This window comes from Perissodus microlepis, chromosome 19 (assembly GCF_051167445.1).
Source record: "Perissodus microlepis isolate ML-2025 ecotype Zambia chromosome 19, ASM5116744v1, whole genome shotgun sequence".
Taxonomy (NCBI): domain Eukaryota; kingdom Metazoa; phylum Chordata; class Actinopteri; order Cichliformes; family Cichlidae; genus Perissodus; species Perissodus microlepis.
Window position 1 is genome coordinate 26,080,093 of NC_140479.1, and position 26,191 is coordinate 26,106,283.

The window sequence follows — 26,191 nt, forward strand, 5'->3', positions numbered from 1 at the left end:
TTATCTTTGTCTTTGTAGTTTGTTTAATTTCTGATGAAACTATCAATTGTCTCACAAAGTCTTACATTACATGTGTTTGGGTTTCATGTCATGTAACACCTATTTTAAGCAGATACTCTGGCTACCTGTTAGTGTTAAGATTGTATTACTAGCTTTTAAATCACTGAATGGCCTGCACGAGATAAATTATAGATGGGAGTTTCATAGACACGGCATTTCAGTGGTCTCATGGATCAGAGGGACTCCGTTTCACTTGACTTTTCTTTAAAGAAAAATAAATAGGGGTAAAACCCCACTATGTTTTTAGATTAGCCTTTAACTAAACCACGCCTTTGAAAACGGCTAACTTTCCAGCCTTTTAAAAAAAATGTTTTCCAATTTCATTTTTAAGTTTTTAAAACATTTTATTGTTTCAGCTGTGTGAGATTTGACATTCGGAGTTATCCGCCCTGCTTTGTGAAACCTAATTATTGGTCATGTCACATTTCGTGTGTAGTACACAACAAAGGCCCAGCATGAATACATACAAAAGAATCATGTAAAAGTGATAACTACTCAAGAATCAGGCATGGAGCAGTGCATGTGTTTTTTATTTTTATTTTTTTTTTGTGCAACATGGGAGCGATCACAGGAGACATTTCTCTGAAAGAAGAAATTTATTTCTGCCTCTTTTTTTCATCCACAGAACAAACTAAATCTCCCAGAGTTTCTGATTTGCAGCAGCAGAGGCAACAGAAGCAATGGAAACAACAGGATACATTTAAAATAACTAAGATGTATATGCACACACATGTAATCACAAAACATTTACGTGAATGACTTTTGCCCAGATTGGTTTTCAGTAAAGTTAATACCAAACAGGAGTAGCAATGTTTAACATTTACTCATGTTTAACTAAAGTAACGAATAAGTAAATGTCATTCATTTGTGATCACAAATGTAAAGAATGCGAAAAGACATTTAAAACACATTAAGGAAAACAGAAACCGTGACACTTTAAAGCATTTTTGTCTCACACAATACTCTGGATTTCCCCTTTCCATCTTAAAGAAAGAGATATGTGACACTTCAGGCTCAACAATCAGAACAAGAAACACGCTAGATGAGTTGCAAAGGTTTAAACTGCAGGTTTCTGAAATACCTGTTGTAGCAGAAGGAAATGAAAAGCTCTGGGAACAGAGGTATACTTTGGCTCAAATGCATGGGTAGTTTGGACACCATCCAAAATAAAATAAAAAAAAAATAAAAAAAATCCTAGAATCATTTGAACTGAGATTTTGCAGCATGTCACTATAAAAGAAACAGCATAGAAATCTGTGAATGTACCCTGTACGTCCAGATATTATGCTATGACACATATATTGCTACACAAGGAGAAAATATTACTTTATATTGTAATGTTCGTGTGTATATATAGGTTCTGCTCAAATGGCATAATTCCCTAATTGGACATCACATTTACTACATACATAGAAATAAAACATTTGATTAAAACAATCAGCACTGTAACCAGTTTCCTTATACACAGACAAGTCTGCAACAACTTCATGTACATACATCCACTTATTTTCTCTGGGCACCATGCCCTCAGCGGTTACACAGTCTTTTGTGTTATTAATATTTTTGGAGAGGAAGACTGCAGCAGCGATGGCTTTGAAGAACACATGCAATCAGATGTCATCCAAGAAGAGAGCAATTTTGTGAAAAGTAGCCGGACGTTGTGCAGAGAACGCCTCGGCAGTTAAATGGATGCCAACAGAGGACAATTGTTGGTTCAGGTAGCGTCAGCTCAAAGTGCCGGTGGGGTAGCCTTGAATTCGATCACTCCGCTCTGCAACGGGGACAAACAGACACAGGATTAATATGCAAGGGTGGCTGGTGTTTCAGCAGAATTCAATAAAACGCTTCATCTCCAACCACAATTACACACACAGATGATCAGATGTTATCTGATGTATCTCTGGTGATAAACGGGGTCTGACACACGTTTGGCTCAAACTCATGCAATAGTTGTTTTGCAAAGTGAGCAGGTTACAAATTAAGCTGGCAATTAGCTCATTTTAATCAATGATTAAGTTATTATTTAGTAAAGCTGTCAGTTCAAGTTTCTCAGAGCCAGAGGGAAACATACATATATATATATATATATATATATACACACACACATATATATATATATACATATATATATATATATATATATATATATATATATGTATATATATATATATATATATATATATATATATATATATATATATATATATATATATATATATATATATATATATATATATATATATATATATATATACACACACACATATATATATATATATATATATATATATATATATATATATATATATATATATATATATATATACACACACACACATATATATATATACATATATACACACAGACAGACAGATAGATAGATATAACCACTGCTTTTCTAGTCTAAGTGGGCACTCAAAGCGCTTTCTTACTACAAGCCATATGCACTTAATCACACACACATTCACACAGTGCTTTTCTCTATACCTTTTCTCTATACCTAAACACTAACACTCTCATGGATGAATCAAAACTCAGGGCTCATTTTTGCCCAAGGTTAAGCTGACATGCAGACTGGATCTAACCACCAACCTTCCAGTTGGCAGATGACCTACTCTATGTCCTGAGCCACAGTCGACCCGGTTATAATATAATATATTGTTGGCACTAGGAGCTTCTCCGATTTCCTTTTGCAGTCTGCTTGTGTGTCAGTTCAACCAATGGGATCTGAGCAGGTGTGGGTACATGCAGGTGAACAAGGTGTGTGAAGACCCAAAGAGTGAGTGCATTGACCAAAATGCTATGTGGACATAGTCACCTATCACCTGACATAAATTTAGAGTTTTAATTTGATTTTCAAAAGGAATCTATTTGTAAACTACAACTGAACAGGAAGTATGGAATTATTAAAATATACTTCTATTGGATGTCCTGGTTACACCAGAAACCCAGACCCACAAAAAAAGCCCGCTTCCCCCAGGTTTTCAATCAGCATGCTAGCCAATGGCTTTCCAGATCAGAGCCATTTCTCTGTAGATTCGGCACGTTATTCCCACCCAATTTGGTGACCATTCCAAGTGTATGCAATTCCTCTTTAGCACTTTGCGCTGAGACACACAACCCAGTGCCAACAGGTCATGATGGATAATAAGCAAAAGGTATTGTAGACAAAGAAAAAAGGGAGCCAATGCAGTCATGCACAGGGTTTGATCTCATGCTGAGTATGGGGAATGTAGACACAGGGAAACACACACACTTGGGCTACATCTTTTTTACCTCTTCCTCATCATCATCATCATCATCATCATCATTAAATTCACCCAATACTTTCTGGAATTAAACAAAGTAATTGAGAGAAAATTATAGACAGAGAAACCAAGCTTGCCCTGCAGAAGAGTAAAGCTGAAAAATGGAGAAAACAGAGCATACCTTAGATTTTTTGCTCATGAGTCGGAGCAAAAATGCTACCACATCCTTTTTGCCGATAGCTTGTGCCTGTGACAGGCGATGATGGAGAAGTTTTTTTTAACTTTGTGAACTGCTAAGTGTTAATAAAATAGAAATATGCCTTCCTACAAACCCACCACTTGAATTGCAGTCTGCCCATCATAGCCTGGTTGATTTAAGTCTGCTCCAGCAAGGCTCCAGATTTCCAGACCATCCAGGTCACCATTGGCTGCCAGGCTGATGCACACAAAGTAAAAGCATTATTACAGCAACAGGATTCATTTCTCCAAAATCAGTATTAATATAATATACACTGGGCAAAGAACAGCTTGTGTAAAGGAAATTTGTGGAAAGACTGCAAAAGCATATCAGTGGAACATTCAGTATTACCAATCCACATGAGCCACAGGAGCTTGAGGTTTATCTTCATAGTGACACACGCAATGCTTATCATGTGAAAGGTGTGTTCCTGAAACTGGAAATTGGAACGGTCTTAACAAAACCTGCTTAGTGTCTCGGGCAGATTAAAAAAAAAAGAAAGAAAGAAAGAAAGGGGAAAAAAACAACACGTACTCACTGACACTACAGATAGAGAACAGATCTGAAGCTATGCTGTTAGGGAGCATTCCTACAGTTTGTGTAAGAGTGGGACAACTGGTTGCACCTGTGTCAGCTATGTAGGATGGGTCATTAGTGACGGTGGAGCAACGAAGTGGCTGTGTACAATTGTTACAATACTTCCTTTTTTTTTATGTGTCTGACCTGCACATTTCAGTTCCTGCTTCCTCCAACTCATGTCTGGAGAAATGAGCTCCGGTCTTTCTCAGCAGCTTCACAACTTCCTTGTGTCTAAGTTAGAGAGCATGTAATCACAGAGTTATTGTTACTGTATATCACCTTTCACACATGCACTCTTTTCTATTAATAAAAGGGCATCGCAACTGATCACTTTTCTGTAACTTTTGCAAACCTTAAGACAGAGCTAGTAACATATTCCACATGGCACAAGTTTCAAAGAATGTAATGACACAACACAACATTGTGACTATAAATCTCTCTCTAATTGCAGTGGTATTAGGACATTAGATTATGGTGCATTTTTGCTATTCTCAATTCAAAAGTCAGGTCTTCCCCTCTCGGTGCCCGTGTCCAATCGAGAGCAGCTGTTGCAGCACACACACATAGACCCTGCTATTAATGATGGGCCTAAATACTCAGAAGTTTGGCTAGACTTCAAGAGAAGTGATGATGACAATCTCAGTTACAACAAGTGTGACGAGTCCTTTGCACGTGAACCAAATAATGCTCGTGCACTCCATCTCCGTCTCTTAGCGAGATGCCGGAGAGCCTACATCTCATTTATAAAAGGGCTTATGTTTAATAAGCATATTCGTTTGAATCAGAACAAACAGACATAACTACCTATTAAGTGTAATTAGATATAATGCTAATTTTAAACAACATTTTCATTCACACTGTAATTTAGACTTGGAGCGAAAGAGTCTGTGTGGCAGTAGTCGTCGTTTGGCAAGTACGAACAAGTTTGTCGTCCCCCGCAAAGAGCCGCCCACGCAGGAGTCACATGCAGTGACTTTCACGGTGACAAGAAATGTGCATTAAAAGCAAAGGCCGAAAAGTTTCCACAACTGACCCGCAGACTTTCTGAATAAGACCTGTGTGACAAAGCGACAGGGTAAGCTAGTAAGTGCTCAATTTTGTGCCTAATTGTTTAGCTGTATGGAGAGCAACAGCCAGAGAACCTATTAGGGACTTCCTGCGGAGCATAAAGAAGCCAGTAACTCTCATCAATGAACCGGGGAGCAAGCTGGTAGGACTGGTTCAGAGGGCACTCCCCACATTTCTTTCAGGTTTCTCTCTCTGTCCTCTCTCATGATCTCTGTCATCACAAAGGCAACAAGTCCACACTTGCAGCACCAACCGTTGAAAGAGACGAGCCATTTGTCGCAGCTCTGACACACACAACGTTTTCACCCTGAGGCTCAACATAGCCCTGAAATGTTACGCCTGGCTATTCCCTGACAGACGTTTAGAGCAACCTCAGTGAATGACACAAAATTAAAAATACAGCTTTGGTAAAAATAAACACTGCCTAAATTGTCAGATGACAATTAGCCTAATTAGCTTATAATTATTGCCTGGCCTCTAAACTCCATTACGAGCCCCTTCCTGGTTTCACCCTCCCCCCAGCCGCTGCTGCTTTCTTGCCATTTGAGCAAAACCTATCAGCAGCTCATGTAATGAAGTCCTCTCTGTAGCAGCTATTAAACATATTTGCAGGAGATCCTCAGATGTCTAATTGCCAAGAGGGGGGGTTTAAATTGTTGTGTTTGCAAATTCATAAATGACAATATTACTTTAACAGCAAGATACAGGCAGACACACTGGCCCTTACTGTTTCGAAACAAGACAAGTCTTACCTGAAACGCACAGCATTGCATAGGGGTGTGTCGCCATAGCGATCTTTAGTGTGGACCGAAGCTCCATGACTCAGTAGGTACTGCACCATTTTGAGGTGGCCCTCACAGGCAGCAACATGAAGCGGTGTGCGTCCATCGTAGTCCACCAGACATAAGTTACTGCCCTGTGGAAAGGGAAAATCCTCAGTGTGTGTGCTGGTGGTTTAAAGGTTAGTGTTGTGAGATGATGTATTGATTTTATTTCTAATCTATATTTGTTCTTTTTGTTTATTTGTTTTTATTTAATCTTTATTTATACGGGTAATCCCAGTGAGACTCAATGCTTAATCACAAGAGAAACCTGTTTCAGACAGCGTAACAAAATTACAAAAATAATAATAAAAAATCTCCTGAAAAAGACTCAAACTTGAGTGTACAACTAGAATGATCGAAAAGCCTTACACCACTGCTAGATTTGGGCGATGCCAAATCTGTGGCTGATTTTTTTTCCACTCATCTGAGGATCTAAAGTGCCAAACTGTTTGAGTAGTAGTCTTCAAGAATACTTCTCCAGGCTTCTTGAAGGACATTCAAAGCTCTTCTCTGGATGTTTGCTGCTTTTTGTTCCATTCTTTGTGAGGATGATCCCACACTGCTTCAGTAATGTTGAGGTCTGGGCTCTGAGGGCCAACCCATGCCTGGTAGTGTCCCACTGTTTGGGTTTTTTTTGTTTGTCTTTATCCATGTATGCTTTTAGTTTGACAGTGTGTTTGGGATCACCGTCATGCTGAAAAAATGAAGCCGTTGCCAATCTGATGCTTTCCAGATAGTATTACATCGGATCAAAATTTGACAGCACATTTCTGTGTTTATAATTGCATCAATTTTGACAACGTCACCATCCACCGTGTTATATAGATGGCTGTATTCACTCACTGCTGTAGCTCTCTCTCGATCTCCTCTGTAGATACTGACAATGATTTGAACCAAAAATTTCAATTTGATCACTTCTTAAGACCTGCTGCTACAGATTTTAACTAAATTTCTTGTTTAATGTGGTATATCTCAGCCCTTTCTCCCTGCTTACTTTCCTTGAGAATGACTGCTTGACAGCCGCCCTTCTACCATTTCTGCAGAGGCTTCAGTGAACATCAGAGGGATCATCAACTGGAAGGTTTTTGCTGGATTTTCTTTACTATTTCTTAAGGACATGACTTTTAAATACTGTTCATCTGCTGCTTTTTTATGCTTGAATGATTCATGGGTCAGTGTTAAGTTGCTTAACAAATATACAAAAAATAAAAATAAACAAGGTCTGGACCAAAAATGAGTGAAAAGCAGCCAATGCCCTTACGTAAGGGCAGAATATATTTTTGAAAACTTCAAGGTAATCTAGGCAGCAGCTGCATACCAGTCAATCCACATACAGACATATACATACGACTGTGGAGACAACTCTAGGCTTGCCTTACCAGTCTGTCCTCTAGTTCTGCTTGTCTGAGTGCCTGCGAGTTGACTACACCGCTCTAATACAAAATGGAAGTGTGACCCTGAAAATGTTTTGAAAAACTACCAGTGGGAAAAGTTTACCAAAGTTCAATGACCTTACAGCCAAACATGACCAGGAAAGAAATGGGTAAAATGTGTTTGGAGACTCAAAAACAGGAAATAATGATTAACTTTACAGCATGTGGTGAAGGTCGTAGGATTGCTCACCATTTCTTTTAGGGCTTTTAAGGCCTCAATGTCACCGATCTTAGCAGCGGCGCATGCCAGCGTGGGAGTCAGAGCATCTCGGATGGCTTCCAGCTCCTTTTGAAACCAGATTCCAAGAATTTTAAAACCCGCAATTTCTCTGAATATGAAAACAAGTCATCAAGTATGGCAAAATGACAAGCTCCTAATAACCTAAAGTTAGCCCCAGAGCTGAAAGTCTGCGGAAATGCACTGCTACCCTTACCTCTTTGCAGCTGACGCTTAGAGACTTGGCAATGACTTGGATGAAACGGCTGTCACTCAGGCACAGTTTGGCTCCTGCCAAGTCAGCGATCATTTCACCGCGCAGGTTCTCTGCCATCATCTGGACAGAGTCACAAAAAAATAATAATGTTTTAGCACTTTGTTACTTTAAAAACTTCCACATAATGGAAAAGAAAGTGTTGAAAGTGCCACCAGCCTTTTTCTTCTCCTCCAGATCAAGCTCCTTCTTGGCTAATACGTAGGACAGTTTTGACAGCGCAGCCTCTGGAGTCATGTCGCCTCCTGCTATCAGGCCGGCTTCTATCAAGACCTGTAGTATCAATCACAGGAATAAGTGACTTGATTGATTCATTCGCTCTCCAACTCAACTAAACTGAACATATTAACAAGACTGTGATTAATTACCAAGCGTCATGAACTACCTTGCCAGTGGCGTAGGATGTAGACACCGACCCCCTCAGACACTGCGTGCAGTTGATGATGATGACACCGGCATCAGTGGCTTTCTTTAACTGTTCCAGGAGATCAGGGCGGTTATCGGGGGCATTTCCGCTGCCGTAGGTTTCCAGGACCACTCCTTCCATGGGTGGCTGCAGGAAAGCCTTTACCTGGACAAAGATGAGCGCAGTTTCAGGTTATAAACACCCAAAATTTATGGCCATCTTAACTGGCTACTCAACTGTGCAGAATCAAGATGAGAAATTAGTATTCCGTGTTATTTTTCCTGCAGCCCCTTTAACTCCATGCAACCCATTCACTCTCCTAAAAGCCCATCTGGTGCCATCTCTGCAACCAGAGTATCTCAGTCACTGGTTGGCTGATTGGCACTGGGAAGCCCTATACCACATCATTAGCCATGGCATATGACTAGAATGGCAGAAAGGAGAGCAATTAATCTGAAGGTGTTAGCAAGCATAAAGTCACTTGGCAAGTTTGTGCCAGTTACCATAAAATGCGAGAAGAAGGTGACATTAAAAGTTCCAGGTTCATTCAGTATTTTTTGATGCGATAAGCAGTTTGACAAGAAAGGTGTGACGCAGATTACCAATGAAGCTCCCGTACTGCAGAGTGCGGACACACGAGAGCCAAGTGCCTAATCAAAACGGTGCCTCATAAAAGCAGTTAAAGGCTGTAAGAAAGCCTTGATAGCAGAGTTGGGCAGTGGGAGCAGATTGAGACAGTAAAGTCGCTCCCCCAGCAGACGCTGCAGGGGGAGGTGCAGCTAAATGTTACAGTATCTGTAGCAACCCTCCCTCTTTACAGGGTGATTGGACATGGCCCATAACTCCGTCTCATCTTTCTCTGGCTTGAGCTTTGATGGCAGCTTACATGACTGGGAAAGTAACAGAAGAAGGCTAATAGCGCAATTACATTGAAGTTAACTATATTTTATTGCAGACAAAACAACAGTCTGTTACCTTTGAAGAACAGGTGATCTCGACTACATTTTAGTACAACAGAAAAAAAGGAGGCAATTACAACTTTCTCGGCTTAAAGATTTGCACCATGCTGGCAATTTTAACATACTCATTTCAGCACTTGACTGCATGTCATTTGGTTTTAATTGGAAACAGCGTAAGTAAGCTGGAACCTCTGAGGCTTAGAAATGAAGCCAAGGCTCAAGTCCAAATACTGCAGTTCCTCAAGCAGCCAAATGAGGCTGTCTCAAAATGTGAGAAAACAGACTCCCGTGTTTAAAAGGACAACATCGGAGAAGACAATACGACTGCTGAGTTACATGAAGCTGGCTGTTTGTTTATGGTGCTAGTGAGTGTTTTAATCTTTTTTGTGACCTTAGCTGTAAGGTTGTACAGGGTTGCATTTAAGACTTAAAGTTATACACAACTGTCAGGGCGGCTGCTCTGAGTGATTAGTGAGGCACTCTAAGGAGCAAGCTGTTTAGTTTTTATCATTTTCATTCTTCTATCCAAATAATGACAAGCGGTAGCTTCAGAACATCTGGTAAATATTCCAAAATTACAACCATGGTCCACTTCACAGGCAGTAGCATTAAACAAAAAAACGACATTTTATACCACTTTAATAAAAAGTTAAATAAACTATATTTCCCTGAAACTTACAGTAGACGCAGTGATTCCTGGGAATAGCCTAAGCAGGCCTACGTTGCGGTTCAGCTCAGTCTTGACTTGAAACTTTGCTGTGGTGTTTGCCCTCCACACTGTATCCCAGTTGACTGGCGGAAAGTTGAAGAAACTCCATTAAAAAATAATCCTTTAAAAACAAAAAGTGATTTATTTTCTACGTAAGCAGTTTATTGGTTCCTTACTTGTAATATCCACTTCAGCAGTGGCCAAGGGGGCCAAGTTAGGAGATGAGAATGCATTGAAGCTCCCAGCATCCACTTTGGTCACACGATTCCCTCTGTAGAGTTTGTTGTAGAAATACAGGCACACCTAACAAGATGAACTTAATAATTTATTTCTTGATTGATTAAATCACTAACATATAACAGAGCTAAGAGAAAACAAAGCAACAACTGGCTATCAGGGTATTACATTCAGTCAGTTTCTCTCTCACAATCCAACATTTCTAATAAGGTTTGCAGTCAATTAGCAGCTATAAACCATCTTCTTTATCTCACCTCAGGAATGACAAATTGTCCAGCAATTAGTAATGCTCCAAGTAGATTGTCTCTGCCATCATTCCTCATCTCATAGATGGGTACCTGAAGACAGAAAGTGTCTCATTTTAACAAAGCAGTAAACCCTGGTTTATTTGCTGGTTAGTTAGGGACTTGAGGATAGCAGCTCTTACCTGTGAGCCTGTGAGAATGATCGGTTTGCCCAAATGCTCACACATAAAGGACAGGGCAGAGGCTGTGTAAGCCATAGTGTCTGTGCCATGAAGAATCACAAAACCATCGTAGCTTTCATAGTTTCTCTGGGGTGAAATAAGAAAATAATGATCATAATGGAGATAATTTCACATGGCCAGATAGATTTTAAAAGCAGGATTTAAGTAATATAAAAGCCACAACAACAAATTAAAAAGATTAGCAAGTACCTCAATGTCCTTTCCAAATCTACCCCAGTCATCGGTGGTCATATTGGAAGAGTCCAATAAAGGATTGTACTCCAAGATAGTGTAGACTATCCTCTTATTTTGTTTACTCAGTCTGGAAGAGAAAACAGTCCAGTTTATCTATGAGCTGCATTCTCTATATGAACATTTACACAAAGCTAAACAGTGACAGATTATACAGCCAATAATAAAGCAGCGGTGTTAGTCGTTCCAAGTACAAATATTCAACTTCAAAAGTTCACGCAGTTAACAAGCGATTAAAATCTTTACTGGGATAAATTATTACATATTATGTATTGTGGTGAACATTTAATAAAAGCTGGATCAGGTTCTGATTAAAGGGGAGATGTGAGCTTAAAGAAGCGTAAGGGAATGTTAAAAACGCTGACTTCAAAATCCGTTTAGCTGGGCCTTCTGTCTGAGCAACAGGGCGCCAAAACCTGTTTCAGGTTTACACACACAAAGAATTTTTAAAAGGGTAAAAGGGAGGGGCAAAGTCACACAAGTTAGACAGTGCAGCACTTTAAAAGTTAAGCATTTTTGTTTAGCACAGTAGAGTCCCAATTTCCTGCACAGCTACATGACTGAACACTTACATACATTTATGGATACAAGATAGCTTATCTGATATATTTTGAAGGTTCTTTGGTGACTCGTATCATGTTGGAGCAAAAGCCTGTATTTCTTTTTCATTGCAAATAATAGGGAGGGAATCTTTCATACATACATATTTATGCTGCCTGTAAGTGGAGTTTAACGCAGGCGTCCCACAGCCCCACCTGCCACACTCCATGTAAGGCAGCGTGACTGACTGAAAAGCCATGAAGCGATTTTCTTTTTAATCTCCCTTTTAAAGAAACACCGTAGAACACCCCCCACATTACCATAGGGCAGCCTTATAACATAGAGATAGGAGGTGAATGGAACAGCAGGGGGAAGAGCGGGTGAGCCCCAGTCCATCCAAGCAGGGGTCCTATAGACACTCTACTAATTAGCCTCAAGTCAACACATGACCCAAGAACATATGTTGTCGATCTTCTAGAAGAAAAGTGCCTAAAAAAAACACTATTCAAATCACCAATTATTCATATATCTGGCAGTGTGTCCTAAGGCTTAGCAAAGCTACACATTACCATACTCATGCTAAAACACTTCATATGCTCAGAATAATAAACGCATGGAAGGACGCTGGAGGTGGAAGCAAACAGCCCTGTGGCATTGCCTCTCAACATCACATGAATAAAGCTTTTCAGTTAATCAATAAACCAATTCCCCTCTGAAATAATAGACGTAGGATCAGCTCTTGCATAAGATCAACGGTATGCCTATTAAATTTGCATGTGAGTTTAATTCAGTTGATATGAACGCTACAAACTCAAGGATGAGCAAGTGTTAAGACGTGCTGAACCCCTAAAAACATTCAATCAGTAGAATATTAATTAATATTAAAACATAAGAAGATTGCGACAGACAGACAGACAGACAGACAGATATCACAGATAATAAAATAACAGAGTTCTAACAACCTAAACTTTAGAAAATACTTACCATTTACCCTTACACTTACCATCAAGGGCCATAGATACCTTGATATCTTTACTATAATACAGTACTAAACCCATTTTCACAGTAGCAGTCAACATGAAGGCAGAGAGGAAATTAGTTTCTCTGGAAAAGGCTACTTCTACTGACGATGAAGACCCTAAAGGGCATTTCAATCGGCTCAGAGCCTAATTCACTCAACTGCACGCAAGCATGAGAAAACAAGACAAAATAAAGTTAAACATGCAACACTGCAATCTATCTTTTGCTTATATCAGGAACGAGACGCTGCACAGCTGCTGCCTTGTTAGTTATTGAGTTCAAAATTAGCCGGAGTAAGAGACACAGAATTACTTCAAGCAACACTTTTTCCAACTGCCGAAAGACACGTAGGCAAGCACTTCCCAACAGGGAAGCACACCCAAGCAAGTGGTGTTAAATACAGCAGAGACATCAAACCAATCTCAAGCAGGGAGAAGTCAAACACAATGCAACCAGTACTACAACACCCGTGAAAGTGCAGGTCGGGATGGGGCGCTGGCTTCCTGTTAAAGTGACAAAAGCAGTTAAGGGTAATAAAAATAAGTGCATCTCTTAACAGGAATGTAACTTGTTTTATTTTCAGCCTCTGCTTTTCCAGATAAGAAACATATCTTACACTGTGTGCAGTTACCATCTTGGGCAGATCCAAGATATAGGGCGATTTAGCTCTTGCAAAAACACCTGAAATACATTATATCTCACTGTCCTGAGGACGGTCTGCACATACTATAAACACAAAGTTTGGATCTATAAAGATCCAAATAGCTGTCAGGTTTAGCCATTCAGGAAAAGCACCGCACATTAGATGAAGTGCAACATTTTTTCACTGTGAAGTGAGACGGTCTCGAGTTAAATAAATGACATAATTAATGTAATAAATTAGGTATAAAGGAAATAAAACCACACAGGATTTCAAACTTTTAGTTCAAAATAAGCAACATTACAAATTTACATGCGATCCTTTTCTTTGATGTTGACCTACTCTTGCTCTGTCAGTAACACAGGCCTCACAAGATGCTAATAATGAAGACAAATTATGAGCTAAATAATCCCGTGCCTCATGGCTGTGACAACAGAAAATACTGTTAATTTTCTGTTTTCAAATAAGTATAAGGAAACATGTTTAAAATATTACAAACACAGTTATGTAGTCTTCCTCTGATACATATGGCAACCAATAGTACAGCATGTGGTTTCTTTTTGTTAAATACAGATATATATATCTAAATGCTGACTAATGGGTGCACTTACGGCAGGACCAAGGTGTCAGATCCATAGTACTCATACATGCGGGTCTGGTGAGCATACGTCTCATCATGGAGGATGGGCAGCTTACGCAGGCTCTTCACAAAAGCATTGGCTTGTGGGGCAAGAACTGTAGGTTAAAGAGCACAAAAACAACCGAGATTTTTAATGTTTAACAGTTTGCTTTTAGTAGGATTACTATTAATAGAAAGCGAGCACAGTGGATATGCTGTCATCTCAACACCACAACAACACTCTCATACTGAACCCTAGTGGTTATTGTAAAAAATAACATTACGGCTGGAAATACACTTAAAGCACACTTTTAAAAACACATGAGCTTCTTGAGTATATCATATAAGGATAACATTAAATGTACTATTAGAAACAATAACACAAAGGTTAGGAGACAGAATATAATATGGACATGCAATCTTAACTGTCAAGCAAAATAAACACATACATTGAACTCACACAAATAATACAGCTTTAAACTGGCAATCTGAAAAACTGATGATTATCATATTTCAGTTAACAATCATTTCTGTCCGGCACATGGCCTCACATTTGATTTTAGTATACTTTAGTATAAAGAGGAGTTCCTGATCGTCCCAGTGAGTGAAAGGTTGCCTACGTACTGTGACTGGAAAACAAACCCAAATCATCACCCCTCCACCACCGTGCTTGACGGTTGGTAAGGTGTTTGGGTTGATATGCTTTGTTTGGTTTTCACCAAATGTGGCGCTCTGGATTTAGTTTAGTTTGGTTTGTCCAAAGCACATCGTTCCAGAAGTCGTGTGGTTTGACAAACCTACGCTATACTGCCATGTTCTTTTTCTGGAAACCCTTCCAAAAAATGCCATATTTGTTCAGCCTTTTTATACTGTACAAACAAACTTAACATTGAACACACTAACCAAGACCTGTAGCATCTGAGAGGTAGCTCTTGAGTTTTTTGCAATTTCTCCCTTGCACAGTCTGACTTTGGATTGAATTTGCTGGGGATCCAGGCATCTGTCTTGAATGTTTTCCACTTGTGAATAATCTTTCTTACTATAGAATGATGGACCAATGGTATGATGGGCAGCAACAATTCCTTCTCTAAGATCATTCATATTGTGTTAACACAAACTTAATCCTCCACAACAGCACTTCATGATGATCAATTAATCAAGTGCAATTTGTCAGCAGTGGCTGGCTCGTAGTTTCCCTCTAAATTGTACGGAAGCAACAAGGGTGTAGTTACATTATCACAGGGCTGTAAAGAAGTCGTGTAAAAACTATTTTTCATATGACTGCATATTAAGGGAGCTGACCTACAGTTAAGTCCATGCAATTTTTGTTATTTGAGCCTTTTATCAAAACATATTCAAGTTACAATTACAACCAATATGGGCTTAAAATATGACTAAAGTAATACTTTCAGCTTTAATTTGAGGCTGTTTACATCCAAACTGTAGGAAGAGTATAGTAATTACAGCTCTAACGGCATAATGTATTTGGAAGCAGTTGCTATAAAACCCACAATATGTAATCAAAGAAGCTCTCGATTCAAAAACCAGACCATCTTTAGGCTCCAAAAAAAAAAAAAAAAAAAAAACAATCATAGAGACAATGGGGATATTATAAGTGACCAAATCAAAAGTGTGGGACATCCTAAGAAAAAAGGATACACTGGTCAGCTCTGTAAATAATAAAAAGGTCTGGACCCCCCACAGATCACCATAGCTGTGAATGGTCACAGCATCTTTTCCATGACAAAGAAGAAACCACTTCAGAAAATCCATGTAAATGAAAAAGACTCTCCAGAAGGCAGGAATATCATTATCCAAGTCAGCCATTAAGAAAAGACCTCGGAAGACCTTCATCACAAGCTCCAAACTATTCACTGCGTTCAAAACAGAAAGGCTAGAATTAGAGTGATGGAGAAGGCTTGGAAGCATGAGTCAAGCAAAACAACACAATGAAGGCAGTGTGTTGGCACTGAAAAGATTTCAGTCATTTACTAAGCTACAATGAAGGATAGTTATAGTGTTTGATGTAAGTATAACAGTGTCATATCAAATCTATAAAATAATTTTATTCTTAATTGTAATGTCTAAAGAGTGTATTTAATTTAACTTTTGTTTATCTGTTGAAAAACAGACCATAAAGGACATACCTTGGCATAAAACTGAGGAAAAACTGGTTTTGGGCGTTAGTGACAGGAATATTGATGAAGCCTGAGCTGGGAGAACGCCAGGGTGTGGGGAGAGATTAGATGAGGAAAAGATCTTTCTGCTGTGGTATAAATCCTGTGATCACTAGTCAATATCTCAGTTGGTCAACAAACCACCTTGATCTACTGTACATTGCGACTGATCTAGCACTCTGTTTTATGAGTTCACTCTGATTGTTGGGCTCTATTTAGCTATAAGTATAATATACGTATAATATAAGTGTGGATGATGACACTCGCCTAAATGGCTTTACGGCTGCTTTTTTTTCTTTTCTTTGCTACCAGAACATGCATGGTATATATTAGCATATTATCGTATGCTATGTTATACCCCTAATTAAAGATTGTGAAATTATTATGTAGTTTTAGTTTGTATTATTATCCTGAATTAGAAGAAGGTGATAACTATTACAGTTATTAAACTGATTTGTATTGCATTAGACTGCTGATTCAGTGTGAATGAATGATATTGTTTATGATGCATTATACTGCTGAGTTATAAGAAATACTGTTTTCAGAGAGTCAGGACGTTGCTTTTTCTGATAGTAGAGGAGACAGACAAGGCCATAAGTCAGGCTCGCTTGGAGTTAGAAAGAATGTGAATGTTTAGGTTTTTATGACTAGGTGGGGGCCACTAGAGGCTATAAGAGTTTGAGTAACCCTCCACCAGTTTGAGATTTTGCTGTGACCCTCTTCATGCATGTCTCCCCATCCAGATGGTTTGTGCTCATAAAGTGTTGAATTGTATGTAATAAAGTAATTGTTGATTGAGCATTTATACACCGAGTATTGTCCTTCCTTCAGCCCAAAGAACAAAAGAACTGGGAGGATTTAACAATGGCCTTGTATCATTCTCATATCTACTCTATTGTGTACAAAGTAATGAAAAGTATTTGTCCAAATATAGTTAAGGCAAGTTCAGCTTATTTAGAAAATCCATAACATATAAGAATATTTAGTTGTATTGCAAATGTCAAAGCAATGAATAAACCACAAACATGTGTGTGTGTGTGTGTGTGTGTGTGTGTGTGTGTGTGTGTGTGTGTGTGTGTGTGTTTTACATTGCTATGCTTGAGAGCCACCATCTACCGGAACCAAATTCCCTGTATGTGTCTGCACATATACTTGGCCAATAAACACGATTCTGATTCTGATGAGTAGGACGCTTATTATGGATTGAAAAATAGGGACAGGTGGCTTTTAAAAAGTCCGAATACCCCAGATGTTGCACAGTAACTAATGTCTACATTCAGTTATTTATTGAGAGAACCTGTTTTCACTGTAGTACGTTTGGCATTGGCTGCTCTCCTGTTTCGAAACTTAAGTCTGTTGTAAAATCCTGAATCATGCGCAGAGTAAATACATCTGATCTCAACTTTCGACTTTGCATTTCTGTTCACTAAAACCAAGCTTCATTTAGCATCTTCATTTTCATGTTCATTCACAAGACCAAGACAGTCTGCTCATGTGTACACCGGTGTAGTTTATTTGGAAGGTCGCCAGTCGCACATTGCATCAGCTGTGTAGGTAAGCTGTTTACCCAAGTCTATTTTCGGATGCACGTGCAGATTGTTGTCACGCCTCGTGTTCAGACCCACATGCAAACATGCAATAAGAGGAAGCCACCGGCTATGCTAGCTAACTGCTACAGAGGAGAACGACGAATAATTGATGACAATGATTGCCATAGCTACCGTCTTCATGAAGAGTCATGCCGATAGTTCCTCCAGTATTGATAACGAGGACCCGCGCCTCCGCGGCGCAAGGTGAGGTTACCAGGTCGGCGTTCTCAATCGAGTTGCAACTGGACAACTTTCTCCTTCGTCCTGGATGAAGCTGAAGACTTCGTGGAGGGGAAACATCATTAACTTCTATCAGATCCAGAGATGGTTGTGACAAAGCCCGCGCGAGAGATGTGAGGCCATTGGTGCTGGAGTCCGCCATGATGCTTTTCGAAAGCCCCGGCGCTGTCTCTTTAAATGCGGTAGCTAAGAAAAGTGTTCAAAACCCGGGTTTCTTTATTGTTAGCAGGGTTACATGAGGATCGTCTGCCTTTATACACGGAGAGCGGCTTTCGTCGTAGTTAAAACGGCTTAGTAAACAGAGGAGGGACTCATTGTTACCGTTATATTTTAATTTCCCCACCCACTTAAACTCTTCAACTTCTCGGACTCCTCAGAGCGCACTCTGACGTCAGTGACGTGGGCGTGTTCTGCAGTAATAAAGTTTTGGTCTTGGTTCAAGGAATTTTTATTTAGGCTGATCTACAAATTCTACGCAGTGAAGAATTCTGTAGAAAAGCTAAAGAATGACCTAGATGCAAACTCTTTATGCGGACAGTCTCCTGATACCGTGTGCCCATCATGTTCATGTTTTCATATCTTTATATGGAAATATTTTATTTGGCTGATATGGTTATGATTATATTATGAATTATAACCACAGCAACCAATATTGAGAGTACAATGACACTCTCACCCCCTTTTCCTGTTCCTGCTGTTACAACGGTTTGCAATAAAGTTGTTGAAATATACTGTGTCTCTTGAGTGTAGAGTACATTTGTGAGGGTGCCTTTTGTAATACCTAAATAATAGTTACATAAAATATGGTATGTAACTTTATAGCCTTGTAGTTATGTGTATACAACATAAATCCCTCACGCCACACTAAAAATCTTCTGGGTCAAAACCAGCACCAAACTGATCTTTTTCTGTTATAAAGCTGCAGATGCACATTTTATATCACTATCAAAGTAGTTACTGGAGTAAAGCACTTTGTGTGTTACTATTTTAGTACTCTTAGAGTGTGTTACCTTCAAAAAGGTTAATGTTTGTACTACCAGGAAAAGTTTTTGTGTTTCTGTGTATGGGGGTGTGTTTGGGTGTGTGGAGGTCAAGCAGTGTCCAAATGCAAAGCAGTTCAAAACTTTTCTGTTTTCCCTAAATGACAGCTGCTTGCATGCTCAAACTAATGGAATAAAACAAAACAAACAGTTTTAGGGAAGAACTGTAAAAGATCAAACCTAATCGATCCTTTTGACGTACACTGACCTGTCTTCTGTTTGTCATCCCTTTCATTTCGGCTCCATGAGGGCCCCAAGGACAAATAGCAGCTAAACTGTGTTTTCCTATTTGCACAGTGGGTCTATAAACCTGTGTGAGATAAGATTTTCAGAACAAGGCTGATGATAACTGCTGTCGCTCTTCTCACCTTGATAAGAACCAGTTTACATAATAAATTTATATATTTTCATACAATTCATTTGGATCTCCTGAACAATTATTTCCACGTGTAGAAAACCTGTTCTGATAATAACTTCCAGAACAATTAGACCTTTACCATTAAAAAAAAATTCTTACAGGTAGTAGCTGTATATTGGAAGGAAATCTTACCATTACAGTTATTGTGTATTGTAATGTGCTTTTTGAAATGTTATCCATCCACCCACAGTTTCTTTTACCTGTTTATTTAATTTGGGTACTCTGTACTCAAAACAGTGCAGTAAAATGCACCCAAACAGCCTGAGAACTAATTATTATGCCATTTTTATTTAGTTGTCTCTTTTATTTAGTTTGTTTTTTCACTGTGCTCAAGGGGCCTGAGTTAGTGAGCACAGAGAATGCAGGCAGGTAACTTCCTTGTAAAGCTCCTCGCAGGCACATGGGGGGAGAAACACCCTCTGGCATGTGTGTATTTCAGGGAAATGTCTGTGTGCACCTTTCTCACAATGTGGGCTCATAAATGCGGAAAGGTGCCTTTGCCGCCTGTTAACCTGTATGGGAAGCTTTGTTTTAGGTACAATATAGAAAAGAAGGAAGACATAGCTTGACATTTTCACTACATATTTTATTTGGTTATTTCAGCATGCACTATCTGACATAGACAAATCGGGCCCTTTTAAGTTGAAACTCTGAGTGTGATGACGCACATGATTAATAGAGGGTCAACTTCCTACGGGTCAACCACAAAGATGCCTGGCACATTCCACTTTTTGGTTTTAGAGCTAAAGAAAAAACATTTGGAGTTCATTTAAGAAATGTTTACTGTTTTATAGTTTCTGACTCTTATGCATGAAGGTAGATTCCTATGATCATTAGGAGGACACTGTGTTGTCAAGGAGTCCGGACAACTCAGTTTCCTGCCTTCTGGATAATTTTGTGCAATTGTTCCAATTTGTGCAATTTCTGTTTTTTGTTTGGGGCAATAAATATACATGCATCATGAAATTTATGCATCTTTTTAGTATTTTTTTTTTTTTTTTAAATTAACATTTAAAACTCAGTTGTAAAAGAAGTGTGCGCTTACTGAAATTTAATGTGCATTTATTATAAATTTGTGATGATGCATAGCAGTGTCTGTTATCTTGATGTTTTAACAAAATACCCTAGTATCAGGCCTTTGACATAAAATCAGTTTATATGTTTTAAGAGCAAAGTCTGTGTTAAAAAAAAAGAAATAAATAATAAAATGACTGACTGGAAAAAAGGGAAGGCTATAAAAATACAGGTTAAAAGCTTTGGGATAATCTATGACACACAAAATAATGCCACGGTGAACTGCAGTTTCTTTCAGCTCAGCACAATCTTCAGAATAAAATCTTTATTTTTAGAACCCATCTGAAAAGAATCATGGATACTTCTGTTGCATCTGCTCCTGTAATGCACTGTATACTGAGCTATTCAGTCATCTCTTGCTCGTCTACAATTAGTCCAAAATCCTGCAGCCAGATTACTGACTGGGACACAAAAGAGAGTTCAGATTACTCCAGCCTACAGTGGCTCTATGTGCATTAGAGAGTGTGGTATAAATTGGTGCTGTTTGAAATCAAAACAGTAAAGTGTCTTGTGTGTGCCTTTGCCAAGACTGTGGAATGATCTTGCAAGTAACCTCAGACAAGCATCAACGTGACTATCTTGAAATCTGAGCTGAAAACAGACCTGTATGTCAAGCTTCTGGAAGCAGCTGATCTCTGGAAGCAGCTGATCTCTGGAAGCAGCTGATCTCTGGAAACGTGGATGGAGGAAAAGTTGTTGTTGTGTTACTTTATGTAAATACCTTGTTTCTTCTATTGTAAAGATTTTTGGTTTTAAATGTGTTATATAAATAAAATCGATTAACTTACTAGTAAACATGAAGCTGCTTCATAAAGTATTCAGAAAGGTTACTGAAGAGAATTAGAATTAATTAGAGAATTATTAAATAATAATAATAATAATAATAATAAATTGCACAATACATTTTTAAGCAGTAAAATGCTGGATGTAGCAAATATGATCCAGAGAAGATTCAATAAACACTCCATTTAAAAAATAATAATCATTTTCTATTTCCTGGTTCAGGCATTACAGGGTTAACTGTTTTAGCTGAAGGCAACTGGACTGGATATTTAACCCAAGTGGGGATTTTACCTTGAAGGTGGTGCTGCAGGTGGTTGACCCAACCTGTCATCATTGAGTCATTAAGGTCGCAAGGGTCAAGGTGTGAGTGGGAGCTGAATTGCCTAAGAAGAGGCGCCAGACAGCCGACATCTCATAGACGGCTGATAGTTAGTATGACAGACCATAACCCATGTTCAGTGCTGGCCACTCACAGTGGACATAGACGGCCGTCTTTACTCATCTCTCTCAAACCAACTGTCTTCTCTGTCTAAAATGTGAACATTTAGTAACCTCTAAGGATATTTCCTGTCCTTTAAGTGCTACTGAGTCCTATCCTGAGGTCCTGGCTCTGCTATGTCGTGCATGTGTCTGTGGTTATTCTGTTGTTTCCTGGGCAAGTCTGAGCACTCGTCACTGCATTGCACTTCTTACACAACATTGTTCAGCTTGTGTTTAGGTCCACCCATTTTGTCCTGGGTTGAACCAAGTTGTCACTAAGAGCGAAAGACAAACAAGTGTAAACGCCATAAGCAAAGCGTCCCTCACATTAAACTGATAATACAGGAAAATATCTCTGAAGTTGGAATTTCTTTCGTTTGTTCCTGAAGTTCAACTTTCCTCTGCTTTGTATTCTGTTAGCTAGCTTTAGTCAGCTAAGTCCAGTCACGTTCATTTCCAAAGCGCTTTCACATTAGGTGAACTCAGCTGAAATGAAAGAAGCAGTGGATGATCGCCTCCTCCTTCCCATTCAGTGAAAACTCAGAGCACCTCCTTGGAGTAAGGAGGTGATCAGGTTAAGAAGTGGTTCTCCTTCATCGTGGAGAATCCCAAATCAATGGGCATTTTCCATGGAATCTTAAAATCCCTAGCCTAAACATTATTCTGTCTAAGGCCTGTTTCACACCACTATGAGATTCTTGAATCACCTGCCTGACCATGGGTCTGATTACTTACACAGTCTGGGCAAATGATCAAATCTCCAGAGTTACTGTGGTTTTAAACACTGTTCATTTTACAATTAAAAAAGGACCATTGTTCTCCTAGACTATTTTATAGACAATTTAAAGTGTACAAGTTGATTTTAACATCTAATAAAATCACTGTGCTTTCATAAACTATTTCATTAAAGGTTTAAGGACATTTGTCAGTGCAGACAGATATCAGTGGTGCACTGTGGATGCATGCTGGTTCACTAGTGTTTGCATATAAATCCAGTAAATGTACGACCTTTTTTTCTCCACATGGTTATATAGCGGCAGCAACGAACGCAGCAAAGGTTAATAAAACACCTGTCCTGCTGCATCCCACACAACAGAGGACAGACAAAGAGAACTGCACAAAATGATTGCCAATCACACGTTTGGATAGCAACTTTAAACGGCCACAAGGGGGCGGTGTTACTTTACTTTAATTAACATTACTACAGCGTCAGTAGACTTATCAGATAGAAACATTGGGAACTGAACATGTTAGGCATGGAGTGTATTTCCATTTATGTGTGTTAACAAAGAACATTTTCATATGTAACGTGATACTAATGTCGTTATTGGAAACAGTTTGGAATAAGGAATCACGTTGCGGTGTTACCTTAATTGTTATTAGCTAATTTACTGTTAACTTACGGCGTAAAAGAAAGCAGCGTCAGATTACGTTTTATTTTTATTTCAGAAGTGAAATTTGATTGTAAACGGCGTTTTAATACTGTCTATAGTTTATCCTCATGACCCAGACAGTCAGTGCTGTACTAGGCGGCAGTAGCTGAATGAAGCAGACGGGAGGAAGTGGCTGTTAATGCAGCTCCACACCTTTCCGGTGTAGCAGCACTGCGACCAGCTCCACTCAAAGGAGAAAGGCGAGAGCTGGGTGTATTTCTGGAGAAAGGAGGGGTAGATAAGAGGTAGGTAACTTATATTGGAATTAACAGTTTAACCGATAAAGATATGTCCCAGACATTTTGTCATTGACGTGTGTATTATTCGTCCAGATAAGATTAGTTTTCTTAAGCTAACTACCGTTAGCTAGTTAGCCCGCGGCTAGCTAGCTAGGCAACAAGCTAGCTAATGTTAGCCTACTACCTGTGTGAAACAGCCACGAGCTATAGCTAGCTAATTTTTCATGTCTGACCCTCCCACCGAATCTCATTTCAGGGGGGACAGGAGTTACGCGAGTGGGTACATGTGCTGCTGAGTCACAGAGGTTATTCTCGAAGTCGTCCCTTCCCGCACGGCAAAGTTTCCCCGCACAGCGCTTGATGGAGTAGCCGCAGAAAGCAGCTTTTCTCCTTTGGTAGAGAACAAGGGCGCACCCGGTGAAGAGGACCGCCAGACACAGACACCACAAGGAATTCACAAGTACCGCGGCTTTTTGAGGGGAGGCCTTATATACTCACAGCATCTACTACCCTTCACTTTTTAAATCGACTCTGCCCAAATTTCACACACCGCTTTGTGTTGTTTTACACAATACAATGAACGCACAGCAGCCGCTGGTGTCAAGTTCTTAACCTCACCGTGCCATGTTGTGTATAGGCCCCGAAACCCGTGTGATTTACTGAAGGTAAATGTCCCCGCTCTCAACAGGATCCTGACAGACTTTAACGAGAAGTCCCGAAGTCCTGATAAGGTTTGATATGCTTAAGGACTTTTGACTTTCTAACCTTCAGTCGCTCTTCAGAGACATGTTTTCACCAGTAAATATATTATAAAAACTGAAGTTGTAATCTTAAGTGAGTAATTACCAAAACGGTATCTGAAACTTTTCTCAGTAGGCGCAGAATATATATGCACAAGAGTTCAAAATGGGGAAAATGCTCTCAAAAATATTTGGCAACAAGGAGATGAGAATATTGATGCTTGGACTTGATGCTGCTGGAAAGACAACAATCCTTTACAAACTGAAACTCGGACAGTCTGTGACCACAATCCCTACAGTCGGCTTCAATGTGGAAACTGTGACCTACAAAAACGTCAAGTTCAACGTATGGGATGTTGGAGGCCAGGATAAGATTCGCCCCCTGTGGCGACACTACTACACGGGCACCCAAGGGTTAATTTTTGTGGTGGATTGCGCGGACAGGGATCGCATCGACGAAGCAAGGCAGGAACTTCACCGCATCATTAATGACCGGGAGATGAGGGATGCCATCATCTTGATATTCGCCAATAAGCAAGACCTTCCGGATGCCATGAAGCCACACGAAATCCAAGAGAAGCTCGGATTGACCCGCATCAGAGATAGGAATTGGTATGTTCAGCCCTCCTGTGCGACCACAGGTGATGGACTATATGAGGGCTTGACATGGCTAACCTCAAATTACAAATCTTAATGATTGAGTTGCTGACTGTTTTAGGTCAAAACTATAATAAAGTTGCAAGTAACAAATAACTTCTCAAAATGAGTATGGTTAAGAAAAGTTGATTATTTCCCATTTATTTTTTAATACTATGTTTACCCCATGACTAATTTATCTCTAACTGGGTTTGCCGGCTTAAAGTTTGCTTGTACTCTGTAGCAGGCCTGTATCACATTCATTATTTCTGGGGCTTGCTTGATGAATATTGAGTTAATCGGTCCTAAGGTTGAAGCCACAGAAATCACCGCATTTGCCTATTCTTTCTCCTGTTTTGTATAATTTTTCTAATGAAGCTGAAGTTTTTATCTTAATTCTTGGACTAAAGCTTGTTTCAAGGTTCTTCAGTCTCTGTTGCATTGAACTTGGATTTTTTTTCTTCTTCTTCTAAGGTGAGCTCTTTAATGTTATGTAGCCTACATGGAGGACTTTGACATTTGTTTTAAGACAGTACTGTGATCAAAAGTATTCATTCTCAATGGTATTGAGAAAAAAAAATTTCACCAATGCTTACATTTCATTCTCACCAGTTGGGGCATCAGAGGAGGGAAAAGAATGACTTTGGACATGTTTTGTTACCCCTCTCAGTACCCTTATGTGGGCTATATATTTAACTGATTGACCTTTTTGTGTCATGTCTTGATACCTAATTGTGCTGAATATTCAACAAATAGGCCTCCAGTAACTTTTAAACATGCTTGTCGGGATGCATTTTTGATTTTTGGGTAATGCGTAGTCTGTCGACTCAATCTTTCCAAAGGAATGTCATTCAGTTCTGAGCTCTCAATCTGATACCACAGTTGATTAGCCTCAGCAATGGGACATTATATGATAGCCTATATCTGTAGCATGAGTACGAAAGTACATTAACCCTACATCAGAATCCATCTGTCACGCAGTCAGAGGGAGCTGTTTACTGGTGAAATGTTGAATGACACCTTGTGGTGCAGCTCTTACTCCTATTTTGACTGGGGGTACCATGTACAGAACAATGTCATTGTAATGTCTTATTAAAAAAGTGATTTTAAATCTTCTATGTCTCTGTTTTTTCAAGAGTAAATGTAGTTGGTGGTTGATGCAACATTTTCAGGTTTTGGTAAACTTTTAAAAGCAGAAAAATGTAATAGGAAGTTTGTTTCAATGTGTGAGAAACTCAAGCTTACAATTCAAGTGTTACAAATTCTCCCTCTGCTCAGTGGTATTCTCCATAAATGTTTATATGTTCACCCCTTAGACTAAGTTGCTGGCCTCAGTTCCCTTGCCAGTAAATGGGGGGGGGAGAAATGTACAAAACAGGAAGTCCCGACTGCTGTTCTTTTTGGAACAACAACAGAGCCACATGGTAGTTTGCATGGCATTTGGAAGGGCAGCGGAGATGTACAGCTGAATTGCGAATTCTTTTTGAATGTTGCATGTTGCTTGTGAGCCATAGTTAAGTTGATGCTGAGCTGTCAGTTGTAACTTCCTGAGT

At 39.4% G+C, this 26,191-nt stretch overlaps 2 protein-coding genes across 6 annotated transcripts; one reads left to right on the plus strand and one right to left on the minus strand.

The window, feature by feature from the left end:
* Window positions 1–572: 572 nt before the first annotated feature.
* On the minus strand, window positions 573–21,737 carry aspg (asparaginase homolog (S. cerevisiae)). 5 transcript variants are annotated; one of them, XM_084914346.1, is made up of 19 exons: window positions 21,402–21,737; window positions 21,116–21,157; window positions 20,931–20,996; window positions 13,782–13,905; window positions 10,929–11,040; window positions 10,680–10,805; window positions 10,507–10,590; window positions 10,192–10,318; window positions 9,986–10,098; window positions 8,327–8,512; window positions 8,101–8,214; window positions 7,885–8,004; window positions 7,641–7,736; window positions 5,946–6,109; window positions 4,270–4,356; window positions 3,645–3,744; window positions 3,490–3,555; window positions 3,337–3,390; window positions 573–1,831 (listed from the first exon to the last, which is right to left on the minus strand). In XM_084914346.1, the coding sequence occupies exons 4-19, from the start codon at window positions 13,817–13,819 to the stop codon at window positions 1,790–1,792; spliced, it is 1,629 nt and encodes a 542-aa protein (XP_084770472.1). In that variant the 5' UTR covers window positions 13,820–13,905; window positions 20,931–20,996; window positions 21,116–21,157; window positions 21,402–21,737; the 3' UTR covers window positions 573–1,789. The 5 variants fall into 5 exon arrangements, with proteins under 5 accessions (XP_084770472.1, XP_084770473.1, XP_084770469.1 ...); XM_084914347.1 differs by lacking the exons at window positions 20,931–20,996; window positions 21,116–21,157; window positions 21,402–21,737 and adding exons at window positions 12,998–13,033; window positions 17,688–18,378; XM_084914343.1 differs by lacking the exons at window positions 20,931–20,996; window positions 21,116–21,157; window positions 21,402–21,737 and adding an exon at window positions 17,688–18,373.
* A 1,115-nt stretch (window positions 21,738–22,852) lies between these two features.
* On the plus strand, window positions 22,853–25,753 carry arf6b (ADP-ribosylation factor 6b). Its single transcript, XM_084914348.1, has 2 exons — window positions 22,853–23,268; window positions 23,519–25,753. The coding sequence occupies exon 2, from the start codon at window positions 24,169–24,171 to the stop codon at window positions 24,694–24,696; it is 528 nt and encodes a 175-aa protein (XP_084770474.1). The 5' UTR covers window positions 22,853–23,268; window positions 23,519–24,168; the 3' UTR covers window positions 24,697–25,753.
* Window positions 25,754–26,191: the final 438 nt, after the last annotated feature.

Bases quoted from the DNA above. Each gene is read 5' to 3' on its own strand.
- aspg (XM_084914347.1), bottom strand. From the start codon at position 17,937: ATGGCGGACTCCAGCACCAATGGCCTCACATCTCTCGCGCGGGCTTTG. The intron at 7,737-7,884 runs GTAAGGGTAGCA...TGGTTTCAAAAG, and splicing joins TAAGCGTCAGCTGCAAAGAG to GAGCTGGAAGCCATCCGAGA. The intron at 3,556-3,644 runs GTGGGTTTGTAG...CGCCTGTCACAG, and splicing joins GGCAGACTGCAATTCAAGTG to GCACAAGCTATCGGCAAAAA.
- arf6b (XM_084914348.1), top strand. From the start codon at position 24,169: ATGGGGAAAATGCTCTCAAAAATATTTGGCAACAAGGAGATGAGAATA.